This window comes from Lactuca saligna, chromosome 5 (genome assembly GCF_052625555.1).
Source record: "Lactuca saligna cultivar CGN05327 chromosome 5, ASM5262555v1, whole genome shotgun sequence".
NCBI classification, from domain to species: domain Eukaryota; kingdom Viridiplantae; phylum Streptophyta; class Magnoliopsida; order Asterales; family Asteraceae; genus Lactuca; species Lactuca saligna.
Genome location: NC_136421.1, coordinates 257,111,391 through 257,127,048, shown reverse-complemented (window position 1 = coordinate 257,127,048; position 15,658 = coordinate 257,111,391). Strand labels below are relative to the sequence as shown.

Here is a 15,658-nt window from a genome sequence, read left to right as displayed (position 1 = left end):
TTAAACTTCAAGCTATTAATTCTATATATAAAAAATCTTACACATTTGAATCTTAATAGTTTAATAAAGAATCAGGAAATAAAGTGGAGGATTTCTGATAATGAAACAGTAAGTAATATTATAGAATCCAATGTTGTAAGTTTTAAACTCTGTTTTTATTACTATATAATAAATCTTTTTTTACCATGTAGATTACTTTAGGCTTTAGAGAATACAGACTGTTGCATGAAATAGAAATATACTTTCATACCATCCTACTTTACTTTCCTTTTATTACAACAATTTATATTAAAATTTCTTTTTAATAAGGCACTGTAATTTGGAAAATCTACTCAATGATAGTAAAAATTGCTTTGTGATAAGATGATATTATTGTAGTCAGATTGACTTTCCAAACTACAATTGTTGTAATGAGATGATGTGAAAGTATGATGCTTAAATAAACATATCAATCGAAGTTCGTTGCTTTTTCTTATTCTGTGTCGTAACTTTTTACATGTTTAGATGATCTTAGCCTTAAACACCATTTTTACATTATTGGATTAGATATCATTGAGTAAACACAAAATGCATGGTATTTGGAATAAGTTATAAAAATGGGAAAAAGGGCAAAAATGTCCAAAATGAGCATTGTGGTTTTATAAAGCACATGTTTGGGCTAAGTGCAATTTTTTTCGAAATTTTTTCCAAAGCACTCATCGCTCATCTACAAGAGGTTGGGGAAATTATGGAAGGTGTTCATGTGACACTTAAAGAAAGACTCAGCATCCATAATGATTTTAATAAAACCATCCCCATAGAAGAACAGGACAAAAACTACAAAAGGCATTCTTGAAGATGCAAGAGAGCTCAATCATTCCTATTCATATGATGAAGATGTGTCTTTTGTGTAACTATGTTCATATGATGAAGTTGTATCTTTTGTGTAAGTAACTATATACACATCTCTCTAATATTTTGTTATCTTTTGCTTATGTCAATAAAGACGATAAATATCTAACATAACATTTGACTGTGCTCAAAAAGGATAATTAATAGATCAAAGAAACGTATGACACTAATTATCGATCCAAACTATTACAAAAAAGAATAAGAACAGATAAACAAACCTTAACCATTTAATATTAAAATAGTAAGTTACAATGTTAAATGGGCTTACAACATCCACTTAATAAGAAAACAAAGCTTCACAACCTTGAAACACATAACCAACAATATCTAACCCCCGCAACGCGGTGGACACTTTCCTAGTTTTTATTAAAAAAAACTTATAATCTTGTAACATAATGTTTTGTATTTAAACAACATTATTTATTAAGATTTCCTTTTAAAAAGTTTATAATATATGATATATAATAAACCTTTAGAATGATTTTTAATTCTGAGAACAAAAATTTCCACGTCTTATTTTTTTTTTTAATAAAAAGTTAGAATCATTTAAAAAACGTTTGTATACTTAATAATAATATTTTTAAAAATTTTATTTTCCACATTATCAGAGCATTAGTTTAAGCGAGCTAGGAATTTATAGAATTTCTAGACTTAAATTTAGTATGGTAAGCGATGATTGTGAGATGAGTGTCTGCTATATTTAGGAAATATATAGACACGAGCACTAGCTTAATTTAGGAAAGATGCGTAAATTGTTGTTATGCGCTAAATGATTTACGTATAGCTATAAAATGCCTTATATGCCTTATGCTATTATTTGATCGGGTCTATGGTCTATTGCTGACCGGATCTGGGAACTTTATGTGTTCAAATTTCTAAATGTTTAATTACAGTATTAGAACTCGCATGTAAATTTTCAAAGTGACAAAGAGGATTTAACGCCTATCATAAATAAATTTTTCCCTATTCTTGTCGTTGTACACTGAACATCTGCTTGGGTGTATAGATTGACATGGTGAGAACTCGTAGCGGATTAGAAAACACTAATGGAAACCTGTAGCCTGAGCCATGAGTGATTGAGCGTGCACCGGAGGTATTAGCTGCACCTATAACGCCCGCAAATTCAGCTAGTCAATTTAGAGACAATTAGCATTAAAAATGACTTTTTGATAGAATATTATTTGGAATGATACTGTGACACTTGGACATAGTACGCCCATCATAACTCGAAGTACGCCTAACTTATTGTTGTTTTGGCCATTATGCTCAACGTACCAATGCGTACGCCCAACGTACGCGACTACTCGCAACCTATAAATAAAAGGCGTTTTCACTCATTTTTCTCATATCTTCTCATCCAACTCTCTCCCAAACATACCCAATCCTTCTATTCTTTCCCCTAGAACCTCCTATGTGTTAGAAGAGAGTCCCGGAGCGCAGGAAACCCCCGAGAAGAAGAGCTTTCATCTCAGAAGTTCTGTCCGCATAGAGCTTGATTTCTCGCTAAACTCCATTGTAAGTGAGTTATGCTTACCCTACTTTAAGTATAACTTATGATTAATTTCATTATTATTATTATGAACCTATAAACAAGATTTATCAGTGATTCAAGTCGTTATACTGATTGATCTACTTAAGGGGATGATGTCTAGGCTCTAATTTAGTGAGGTGTTTAAAGTGAGATTTCCAAACAGTATACTTCGTATACCAAACGGACCCTACCTCTGATATGATCCTACCTGGGTGTTGCTTACTTGCTAGATCATGAAAGTAGACTTTGAGTTAATGATGAATATAGACTAATAATTAGTCGCAATAAATATTAGACAACCTTAGTTATAATAATACTAGGTTTCGTCAACGGAAAAGACAATTGTTAGAAGTGAAGCATTGCCCGAATTTTGAGCTGTCACTTTAACAGGTGAGTTCATAGTCCATTTCATGAACATTATTTTAATACAAGTATTAATAAAAGTATTAAATATATGGTGAAAGTTTATATGGGAGTTATATGCTTATTATCTGGAAATATGTGTTATATGTATATTTGATGATATACGTTATGCGAACCAGATATGGTTCTATATGTGTTAAGATGTATTTACATGATAATAATAATAATAGAAGTATTATAAATGAGAAAATAATTCTATGTTAATACTTAATACTCTCTATAAAATATTACACTAAATTAAGATAGTGTTGTCGTAACAGAGTTGGTATTGAAAGTTGATTATAAGCATTATAAGCTTGCTTAGTGATGAAATAACACTTAAAAGAGATGCTTAGTTCAATTAAGTTTGAATATTGGGTAGTATCTTATTAATGGTACGTTTGTGATCAGAATCGAGAATAGAAACTTTGTTCGAGGAGATTGATAATCGGTGGAGTATGTCATATGTACAAAAGTACTTTCTAAGTACTAAGTCTTTTTCAAAGCTTTGTGTCTTAGGTGTTGCTTGTTCCGGGGTATTACTATGTTCTAGGGTATGAGTCCTACTCATACCAGGGTACCATAATGTTCCAGAAGTACTATCATGTACAAAGTCCTTCTTTTTGACACTATTTCGTGTCGGGGTATGGGAGTGTACGGGAGTACTTTATTAGTCTTTCCCCATACTTTTTATTTTGAAGAGCTTTGGAGTCATTGTTTCTTTTATGAAGTGATTGGACGAGCTTTATGTGTTTGTGTTTCCTTTCACGAAGTAATTGAGGGAACTTCGTAGACTGTCTAATAGAGTGTGTCAACAATAGACCACTACCAGGTATGTCTGATGCTGTATTGCCGGATAGGGTGAGTCTAGGGGTAAAATACCTCATGGTGTCAGACCGTTGCTACGTAAATTTTGATGTTGTATTGTCGGATAGGGTGAGTGTGGGGGTAAAATACCTCATGGAGTCAGACCAATGCCATGCATAATTATCTAGATAACCACCCATGACTTAATTGTCATGTTGCTTTTATGAACGGAGGTTCATGGTGAAACTTATTCCATTCCCATCATTAGATGTATTTATTGATCCTCGTTTGCTTCTAGGGAATTTCTGAAGCAGCGTCGTCAGATTGTTGTTCATATTGATCCTTTAGGCTAGATCTTGTAAGACAATTGTATAGGATCTATACGTAGGAATCGACGGGATGGGATGAATTTTTTAGAGATATGATATATTTGTGTTATTGATAATAATTGGATTTGTAGCTTTGAGATATACATTATTATCACATTTTGGGATTGAAATCCCTATGTACTCACCAGGTTTTCCAGCCTGGCCCTCTTAGTTTATTGTATCATAGGTGGCTATATGAAAGATATATCCTGCTGAGAGATTCAAGGAGTATTACACCACTAGTTTAATTACTCTAAGGCTTGTAATATTTCGTTATGCTTATGTTTCTGTATTGACGATGACATCCCAATGTTTTAATATAAATAAAATACATTTCTTCGGAAATTATTTGATAATACCATTATCATGTTTTTTGGGAAAAAAATTTCGCAATGTTATTCTTCAAAAAGGATACTCTGATTTTTAAATAAACCTAAATAATTTAAAATGATCTTGAATTTGAGGATGTCACAGCACCCGAGCCAATCACAATGGCAGGAGTCCAAGCAATGATTCGGGCTATGATGGCCTAACAAAGGGAAGAGATGAGAAAAATGTTGCATAATAATAGGGATGGACCTACTGTACCATTTGTGCAACCTGAACTGAATGAGGGACAGTCAAAAGAAGGAAACTATAGTAGAACCATTAGTCGAGCCGAACCACAAGTGGTGAGAAGAAATAACTGGGATGAAGGAATTGAAAGGAATGGATGCAAGTATAAAGACTTTATGACTTGCAAACCATCAACTTTTACTTGGAAAGAAGATCCACTCGGAGTTATGAACCGGATCTTGGAAATGGAGCTAACTTTCATAACATGTGTTGGCAAGGGCAAGCTACAAGCCACTTATGTTGTGCTTCAGTTTAGGGGTGGGGTTGTTCGTTGGTGGAACACTTTGGGAAAGACCATAAGCCCCAAGGAGCCATTACAACTAACATGTGCATAATTCTTGGTACACTTAAACGCAAGTTCTATTCAACCAAAAACATGCTAGAGCTGTAGAACCAGTTTCTAACTTTGAAAAAGGGCAACATGTCCATTGATTAGTATACCAATGACTTCACTGACAAGATGTAGTTTGCTTTGTGCATCATCCCTGGCGAGCTAACAAAAAATCAATAAGTATACAAATGGACTACCATGGGAGTACACCGTGCTAGTACGCCAGACACCTACTCTTGAGGCGGCCATCTAGGCTGCTAAGTCTGTTGAAGAAATGATCAAAGACAAAACCACCAACAAGGTTGAAGTTGTCAAGAAGAGGAAATTTGAGGAATCTTCAAAGTCTAACAAGAAAAGAAGGTTCTCAAAGTCTGCTTCTAAGAAGTTTGGAGAAGGAGAAGGTGAAGCAAAATGGTGTAAGAAGTACAAAAAGAAACACTTTGGAAGATGTGGCGAGGAGATGACTTGTTTCAAGTGTGGGAAGACTGGGCTATTTACCATAATATGTCATAACTAACTACTATTAAGTATTTACCGTAAAGTGTATCACAAGCCTCATTATAATGCCATTAGTATTAACTATGAGTGGCTCCAAAAGTAAGATGTTATTAACAATTTTGAAAGAATAATGCATATAAAACAACAAAATATTGTACTAATCAAGAAGGAGAAAAGTAATACATATAAAAAAAACATACAAAAATCAAAATGAAAACCAAACACTTCCATTGACATCTACTGTTTTTTTAGTGTATTTTTGCAAACACTTTATTTGTTTCAAACAGTAGAAAAGATAACACGTTGCATTCACAGGAAACCGTTGACCGTAAATCCTCCATCAACAATAATTGTTTGACCAGTAATGTAAGAAGCAGCAGGCAAACAAAGGAAGGCCACAACCGATGAGACTTCATTTGCTTCTCCAAGGCGATTCAGAGGAGTTCTAGACGCTACACCATCCAGAAACTCCTTATTATCAATTACCTACACAAATAAGGACATAACATATCATATTGTACTGTGTTTGGTATGTATTGGATTTCAACCGACTGAAGTGCCGTTGAGACAAAAACTTGTCACTATGAGTACAAAAGAAAGGCAAGATGAAGGAAGATTACATCTTCGATAAGAGAGGTCTTAGTGAACCATGGTGCCACACAATTACTACGAATGTTGTCTTTCGCCCATTCACATGCTAAATTCTTTGTAAGCTGATTCATAGCAGCTGCAAATGTAAAACACACATTAAAACCCTAAGGTTATTTTTGATGATGATGACAATGAGAAGGACATTTATGTCTTTTGTACAAACGAGAGACAATCAGACAAAGAAAGAGTCCCTCTCTCGTCCCTTTTTTTGGGTTACATTTTTTTTCATGTGAAATAAAGGGGCATAAACATAAATTATGCAATCACTATCATACCTTTGGTGGCACTGTAAACAGACCCAACACCAACGTGAACCAGACCTGCAACAGAGGAAATAAACACAATGCTTCCATCTCCAGAAGCTTTTAAAAGAGGATGTGAAAGTTGACTCATATGGTAAGAAGATTCCAAATTGGTAGCCATGAGCATAGAATACTCTTCTGGAGTAAACTCTATAGTGGGTTTCCTAATGTTTGTCCCAACATTGTTTATCTACATGCAAGAAATCTCAGGAAGTAAGTTTAATAAAAAGAACTCATCATTTCAAGAATGAATTAACATTAAGCAATTAAGGATTCATAGTGACGATGTTTGCCCAAAACTGTGTTGTACGTGTCTAAAACCTAACAAGTTGAACATGACTTGGAAATCGGAACCTTAAACCAAACATAATTGTCAAATTATCAACTTCTGCTCACAAAAAATTAAGCTAATTAGCATCAATTTCAACTGGTGAAAGAATCATGTTTGAATTTGTTAACATGATCTAGAATTAAAAAATAAGTTTCATGGGGACAAATCTAGAAGAGCTTACTAAGATGTTGAGCTTGCCACTGAAAAGCGACAAGACTTGTTCGACAAGCTGTTCTCGTTGAGGACGAGAAGATAAGTCGCAGACGCTTCCAGTAACGTTCAAGCCCTTGGCCGACCATTCCTGTAACCGTTGGTTAAGTTCAGCTTCCTTGCGAGAGCAGGTGTGCACCGCCGCCCCTAGCTCCGCCAGTTCCTCGACTACCGCGTAGCCTATTCCACGTGTACCACCGGTGACAAGAGCAGTTATTCCGGCGAGAGACCATCTGGAATTTCGAGTTGCACCAATACCATTGCCACTTACCGTCGCCTTTGTCGTCATTGATTCTTTACAAATTAAAATTGCGACTGCTTTGAAGATTTTGTTCCTTTTATACAATCCAATATTTTTTTATTTGAAATATTTTAATGCTATTATTGATTCTATAAATCCTTTTCAATTTTATACTTTTTTGGTGATTTTTTAAAATATTTTTAGACTTTTTACAAAAGTTTTTTATAAGGCTTTTTACTATCGTTTTTAAACTTCTTTTACAAGTTTTTTCTATAAACTATTACACAACCTTTACTTTTAATAAAAGCTCTAACTTTTTTAGACTTTCTATACAGTATTTTTTAAATATCTTTTAATTCTTTTTAAACTTCAAAACCTATAAATATTAAAAAATATATATAAATAAACAGTTTTAAAAGATTTAAAACGTTATAAAAACATAAATTTTAAAAACTTTTTGAAGCTTTTTAAACGTTTTATAAAACCTCTAAAAGAATTCATTATTTTTGTAACATTCGTGTTTCTAAGCATTATTATGATGTAATAGTTAGGGTCAACAATTGTAACTTATTTTATGTAATAAAGAAAAATTATTTGAGTATTACATGATTTATGTAATAAACAATTGTAACCTATTTTATGTAATAAAGAAAAATTATTTGAGTATTACATGATTTATTTGTAATATATTTGTTTATAACAATATAATAAAATAGGAATAAAATACAAGTCTAAAATAAATTAATAATTCGATCCGATATCTTTGAAGAAAATTGAAGTAGTCATGACAAAGATCCTGAAGATATAAAGAACACTAAAATCCTACGTATAACGAAGAAGTTATTATCCGTCGAAGTTTCGCGATTAAACCGACAGGACTCCGCGTATCGTAAAAAGTAAATTTTTGATGAAATACTTTTTAGCCTTAGTGATCTAAACGAAAGTTATAGTAGATGTTAAACGAGAGTGTGTATGTAGAGAACATCCAAATCTAACTTCGATAAAGGAAGTTATGATTTTTCTAAGATTGAGCATAATAATATATAGCCCGAAAATCGAATTTTAGATCAGTCAATTATTAGTCGACACAACCTAAACGAGAATTGAAGATCTCATTAATATGAACTCAACGATATAAAGACACTTGAAAATGGACGTCGGATGACAAAATTATGAATTTTTAACGGACTTTAATTGTCTAAGCATGTTAAAATATAACTTTAAAAATAAAGTTAAAATTAGCCGATGGAGTATAAACTAAAGTTGTAGATCACGTCGATAACTATGTGTGGATATAAAGAACGTCAAAAACGGAGCTCGTATGCGAAAGTTATGGATTTTAGAAGATAATTAATATCCGGATTAACTAGAAATCGACACATGGCAAGATCTAGGTCACATCTTCTTCCCCACGGCTTGCCATCAGATGGTGACATGTGGCCACACTACGCCCAGTGTAATGCTCGAGTACGCCAAGCATACGGCTCCTCTCCAGCCTATAAATAGATGACGCAAATCAGTCTTTTCTTCACACCTCTTCAACGAACTCTCTCCTAAACACCCCTAAAGCCTCTATGCCTTTCCTTAGCACCCCTTAGATGTTAGTAGCGAAGCCCTGGAGCGCCAAAATGCCCCGAGAAGAAGAGCTTTCGGCTTAGAAGCTCTGCGAGAGTCTGGTTTCTCGCTAAACCACCTGTAAGTTGAGTTATGATTACCGTACTTTAAGGCAAAGTAGAGTGTAGGTCGCCACCGGCCTCGCTACGCTTGTTAGCCAACTTGAAACACCGCCCCTACCACTCGCTAAGGGGGTTGCTACCGGTCACTCGTTGAAGTTTTGGTGAGAAGAGAGAGAAATTGCAACTCGTTGTGATTGGTTGGAAGAAAACGGAGTGGAAATCGGGTTTTGATCTGGGTTTGCGCTTGATGTTCTCCAAAACCATCGATCGGTTTCCAGTTGCATGTGTTGCATCAAATCAAATATCGAGAGTGAGAAACGATTGTTCAAACCTCCAATAACTCGATTGCTCTCCTTTATCATAGTCTCAGTCTCGTTGTTATTCCAATTTGAAATCTCTTATCTGCTTCATATCGATTCATTGCAATTTGCTTCGGTTCTTGTTCAAGTAATCAGCTACTTCATTGAACTATTGAAATTTGAAGGTTCCTATTAGTTACCATTCAAATAACTAGGTTCATTGAACTCTTGAAATTTGATGTTCTCCAAAACCATCGATCCGTTTCCAGTTGCCTGTGTTGCATCAACTCAAATATTGGGAATGTTAAACTTCCATTGATGAATATTATCAGAATGAAGGGAGTACCCATCCTACACCAGTTACAGATGAAGAGAATCCTTTTCGTATTTGACCAAATTGAAAGACCCACTTTATTTATCTGGAACATTGTGATCCGATGCTTTGCGCAGAGCGATAGTCCTGTTTTTGCACTCCATTTGTTTGATGAAATCCTCGACCGAGGATTGATAGAAAATAACCTGACCGCTGATTCAGAGATAAAAAGACTTGGTTTCTTGGAACTCCTGATTTGTGGGTATAGTCAATCTAACAAATATAAAGAGGTTTTAATTATAGGTTTTAATTATTTTTGATCTTCTTCGAGAAGCTGATCTGATCGTTGATTCAGTGACAATGGTGCAACTTATATTAGCATGCATCAACATAGGTGACAAGAGCTCTCGATGTCCATGGCTAAGTACATTAAATATAATACCATTGAAATGGATGTTTACCTTGGAAATATAGAAGTCAGTCAACATCAATACAAGTTAACAACTGCAATGTTTTATATTTTCTTTAGCATTTTACTTATATGTTTAAGTTCTGTAATCAACACTAACATAGATTAAATTGTGCTTTACATTATTATAATTGTTTTTATTTAATATGAACTGTGTCGTTAAAAGAAATCAAAAAAGTGTTTGTGTAATATTAAAAAAAATGTTTGTTTATTAAAATAAAGTAATTAAATTAAATTAGAAAAATAAAATAAAAAAATAGAGTGTTAGGAGTGTCATCACTCCTTACCAAATGTTAAGATAATGTGCTAAATGGATAAAAGTGAGGTGGCATTCAAAAAGCTAACATGACAAGGTGTTAAGAGTGGTACCACTCCCCTTAGCCTAAGTATAACTTATGTTTAAGTTTATTATCGTTATTATGAATCTATAAACAAGATTTATCAGTGATTCCAAGTGATTATACTAATTGATCTACATACAGGGATGATTTCTAGGCTGGATTTAGCGAGGTGTTTAAAGTGGGATTTCCAAACAATATACTTCGTATACCATATGGACCATACCTCCGATATGATCCAACCTGGTTGTTCCTTACTTGATAGATCTTGAAGTAGACTTTCAGTTAATGATGAATCTAGACTAATAATTAGTCGCAATAAATTTTAGACTAAAACTTAGTGATAATGACACTAGGTTACGTCAAAGGAATGAACAGTTGCTAGAAGTGAAGCGTTGCCCGAATTTCGAGTCGTCACATTAACAAGAGAGTGCATAGTTACTTTCATCTTAAAAAAAGATATGAAATATTTAATATAAATATATGTTTCTATTATCATACGTGTTCCTGATATCTATGTTGGATGAACGATTTATACATGTTTTAGTTGATTTAAACTGTATATGTATTTTATACCAATAAATACGTTGGGTAAAAATGGGTAGATGAAGTATGATGAAAAATGAAAGATGAGAGACCTTGATTTTAAAGTTGATCCAATCATCTAGTGGAGTATAGATGATGACCACACACTATTCTAGATAGTCCAGTGGAACGTTGACAGACTCGCAATCTGTAGGTGTTTTTGAACTACATGTTCACTAAGTGTACTCAACCCCCTCATGATTGTCTTACATACATATATTGTTGAGAAATCCCCTAAGCATTATTGTCAATCCCAAAGATAATCCTTAGGCAATGTCCCTTAAATTAGATGTTTTAGGGACAGAAAATAAGAATAACAGGAACGGGTAATCGGATTGATTGATTTGATGAAAATAAAGAACTTAATTATTGTGGGTTGAAAACCCTATGTGCTCACCAGGCTCCCATGTCTGACCCATTTAGTTTCTTGTATTACAGGTAGTAGAACAAGAGCACCGATGTGATAGAAATATGAGAGAATTATGGATTATAGGCCAGTAGAAAATTAGATGTTGTAAGGCCTATGTTATTTTCAGTTTATGCTTATGTACTGTATTGACAATTACATCCCAACGTTTTTAATATAATTAAAATATATTTCTTTAGAAATATTTTGATAATACTTTTATCATATTTTATGAGCAAATTATGCAATATTATTCTTCAAAAAGATACTCTGATTTTCAAATAAAGCATAAACAAACCAGTCTATTCTAACCATGAAATTAAGGACGTCACATTTTTTAAACATTCTTACTTACTATTCAAACTTTTTAAATGTTTTTTTTCAACATTTATAGGTAAAAAAGTTTAAAATTAAGATTCAAATTAAATAAAATACTAGTGTTAACTTTTTTAATATGTCGTAAAAACATTTGTTAAAAAGTAAATAAAATTTGTGCCAAAATATTTACAAGTTCTAAAAAATGTTATTATAAAAAAAGTTGTAGAAACTAATATTAATTATTATTTGAAAGTGTTATCATTTAAAAATAACAAATAATATTACCCTTGACTAAGATTATGCAGAATGAGCTCAGCATTACATCAACAATCGAGTTAGCTTGGCAAATACCATGCCTTCAACTTGACATGTCGAGCTCACGAGTCCAAGTCGGTACTCGGTAACAATCATAATATATGAGACAAAAACTATTTTATCAAAAGAAATTGATTATTTACCCATTTTCAAAAAAAATAAATAAATAAAAAATAAAAATAAATAAAAATAATAATACTATTTTACCCAAAAATTCAAAATTTTAACCATTTTCAACCAATATAATAAACACCTATAATCTTTTATATCACACCAAAACCTTTAATATTCTTATTTATGTGTCAAACATTTAACATCCAATATTAGAAATGACTTCCTCCAACTTTCCATCCAACCAAAAAATCTAAGAAGAAATAAACAAAAACCTCCAACTATAAACAATTCAAACCCTTTATCATTCATCTTTTTACCGATCTCAAAATGGATCGTCCTATATTTTCATCGCCTACGTTCCATTATCTTGGTGTCAGTCCATATTATAATCCATGTCCTATTCAATCCCATCCTCAATTCCATTCCAAAATCGATTTTAACTCTTTTGATGTCATTCAAGAAACTTAATTCTAATTCCAATTCCAGTCTCAACCCCAATTTTAATCCTAAAACTAGTTTCAATCCCAACCCCAATTTTATATCCTATCTGAAACAAACAAATTCTAAGCCCGAGGAACACCAACAAAATTATCATGGAGTTTAACATCTTATTTATGAACTGGAAGCATGATCGACAAAGTGGTACAAATAATGCAACAACACTTTAACAAAGCTTAAGAGGATGCCTTTCAATTTTTTTAGAGTTTTGGAATATTATGGAGTCCAAAACTGGGTTGAAGTCAAAGCTTCAAACTCATGATTCATTCATAGGTGGTTCTAAAAGAACCAAAACATCTTAAATCACCCATAACTAATCATCGGATGCACATATTGGGTTAGACCTCAATGAAGATGAACCGAGTGAGGTTCATCTGTCAGAACTAAGCTCAATACAATTCTCTTCGAAAATTCGCATGAAACGGAACCGGCGGTTCCTAGAAAGTTAGAACTGGAACCGAAACCGCTCTAGGCGGTTCTTAAATTTTTGGAACAAGTCCCGGAACCGGAGGTTCCGGTTTCGGGAGAGGGTAACGCGGTTACACTAACTTGTTAACTTTCTCGATAAAACCGCAATTTAGTTCGATCCAAATCGAACTAAAGAGGGACAAAACCAGACCAATATATTCTAAACTGGTCTAAGTAACACACACATATTTATATTAAATACGAATATATATATATATATATATATATATATATATATATATATGTATGTATGTATGTATGTATAAACCGGCTTCGGCTGGTACCTAGCGGGTAGCGGTTTCGAAAAAATGAGATTTGGAACCGGAACCGCTTAAGGCGGTTCCATAACTTTAGGAATCGGAACCGGAACCGCGTAAGGCAGTTCCAGTTCCCGAACCGGCAGTTCCGAGGTGGTTTCGGTTCCAAAAGCGGGTACCCGGTTCCGATGCTCATCCCTAATCATGTTATGCCAAAACCAAAGTAGAAATAATCAAAACAATGTTATCCTAAAACACTATCAGAGTATAATCCCAAAGATCTCATGTGCGGAAAACCATACTGCGATGCGTTGCGATCGAGTCGACTCCTTTCCTTAAAAAACGAAGTACCTGAAACCAAAATTGAAAATCGTAATCACGAAGCTTAGTGAGTTCCCCCATCATACCACATACCATACAATCACATAGCATACATATTGCCAGACAATTCTAGGGTGCCCGACTGTCACACCCCGCTAAAGCGGAAACGCAAGGTATGACAGCGATAACGGTTTCATTGCAAAAGATAAAGATACATCACCATAGCAGTATTTAAAAGTTTACAACCCATAGCTTCAAAAGAACAAAATACAAGTTTTTCAAAATAACATTGTTCAAAATATAGCTTCATAATAGCTTCAACACGATGCAGCATGCTCTATGATGATGAATCTTTACATCCACTTACTAATTATTTCCTGAAAAAGCATGTAAAACGAGCGTCAACTATGAAAATAGTTGGTGAGTATCACAAGTTTATAAAATCGAGCGTACAATAAGGCTTTTCGTAAATACAAGTACATTGCTTCAATGATAAACAAGTTGATTGCTATTAATGAATACAAGTTTATTGCTATAACGAGAAACGAGTTTGTATGTGTATGAGCAAACAATGAGTCTCAACCAAACCTATGACTGAAGCCCTATCGAGATCTATGCTTATCGTTCCATAGATGAATATGGTATCATGCACTCCAGCGATTCGGGCGAGTGAGGAGTTGTCAATTCCTAATAGCGCTATCCATAACGACCATTGGCTCAAAGAGTTAATGGTTAGAGATAAGGGAAGGGCCTTTGTACGATAAGTTCTCATGTTCCGTGTTGCATAGACATACATAAAGAAACATAGCAATACAATAGCAATCATGTTTGATACAATTCAATTTAAGTACAACATGCAAACAATAGTTTTTCTGGACATGCTTTTCCACCCCAAAACATAAAAAATGAAAATAGGGGAGTGCGTGAATACTCACGATGTTTTGTGTAGACACAAGCGGTACTTCGGGATGCACCAACGTCTTACTACCGGGATCCTACGACACCAAACACACGCACTAGTGAGTTTCCATGTCGATATCTAATGCTAATATACTAAACTCTACATATAGGGAAATGCCAATTTATGTTTTAGTATTGGATTTATATCATTTTGTTACACTTTTTCTGATGTATTGAAATTTTACAAGTCGTGCGATTAATTACAACCTTGGAAGGTTAATTTTCCAAATTTTAAGTCTCAATAACAACATAAATTCACGAAAAATAGTATTCGAGGGATAAAAATTCTCAAACTTTTTATTTAACTGTTAATACACAACACTAAGCTGGGAAAATTATAAAAATGGATTTCCAAGCTGTTTAATTATATTTTATAATTTTTGAGCATTTATTTCAATAAAAATTGAAATAAATAGTAAACAGTTTCCAAAATTACCCAAACTTTTTATTTAATTGTTATTATACATAAATAGGCTGGGAAAAATATAAAATATATTTTTCAGTGGTTATTTGTATTTTTCCTTGTTTTATTTCTTTAAATAGTCATTAATTAAAGAAATATTATTAAACAGTTAAAATAAATTACCATAAATTTTTGTAACATCATTTACAGTATAAATATCTTGGGAAAAATATCAAAAGTGGTTTTCATAATGTATAAACTGGTTTTGGGTATTTATGTATATTTAAGTGAATTTTAGTGCAATTAACTTTAGAAAATAAGGGAAAAATAGTTTACAGTGGAGAAAAATATTCAAAATTTTTATGTAACCTCCTACTATATAATATGATATCCTGGCAAATTTTCATGAATTTTGGATAATCAGAACTATTTTTCCCATTTTTAAGCCATTATAATTACCAAAAACTGGGAAAAATAGCTAGACATGATGAAAAATCTTGAAATTATTTTCTTGAGTCACCCATCACAGGTAAGGTATGCGAAAATTGTTAGATACAATTTTCACATCCTAAAAAGTGGTTTTGTAATTTATCATGTTCTAATTAAAAGAAAATTAGAAATCGTATTAAACAGTAACAAAAATTACTGAAATTTGGTGAGGGGTCATTATTCCCCATAAGTATCATCCATGAATTTATTTAGGATTTATTGACCTCTGGAAGTATTTTATATGATTTATG

General features: G+C 33.2%; 1 protein-coding gene across 1 annotated transcript; it reads right to left on the bottom strand.

Annotated features, from left to right (window-relative positions):
• Positions 1-5,580: 5,580 nt before the first annotated feature.
• Positions 5,581-7,256, bottom strand: LOC145047475 (tropinone reductase homolog At5g06060-like). The gene is made up of 4 exons (XM_078995742.1): positions 6,909-7,256; positions 6,370-6,586; positions 6,064-6,170; positions 5,581-5,929 (listed from the first exon to the last, which is right to left on the bottom strand). Exons 1-4 carry the CDS (start codon positions 7,224-7,226, stop codon positions 5,753-5,755), a joined length of 819 nt encoding a protein of 272 aa, XP_078851868.1. The 5' UTR covers positions 7,227-7,256; the 3' UTR covers positions 5,581-5,752.
• Between the last annotated feature and the right edge of the window lie 8,402 nt (positions 7,257-15,658).

Excerpts from the sequence above, each read along its gene's own strand:
- LOC145047475 (XM_078995742.1), bottom strand. The coding sequence starts at position 7,226 with ATGACGACAAAGGCGACGGTAAGTGGCAATGGTATTGGTGCAACTCGA. Across the intron at positions 6,587-6,908 it reads GTGGCAAGCTCAACATCTTA|ATAAACAATGTTGGGACAAA; the intron begins GTAAGCTCTTCT and ends TCTTGCATGTAG. Across the intron at positions 5,930-6,063 it reads AGACCTCTCTTATCGAAGAT|GTAATTGATAATAAGGAGTT; the intron begins GTAATCTTCCTT and ends TTATTTGTGTAG.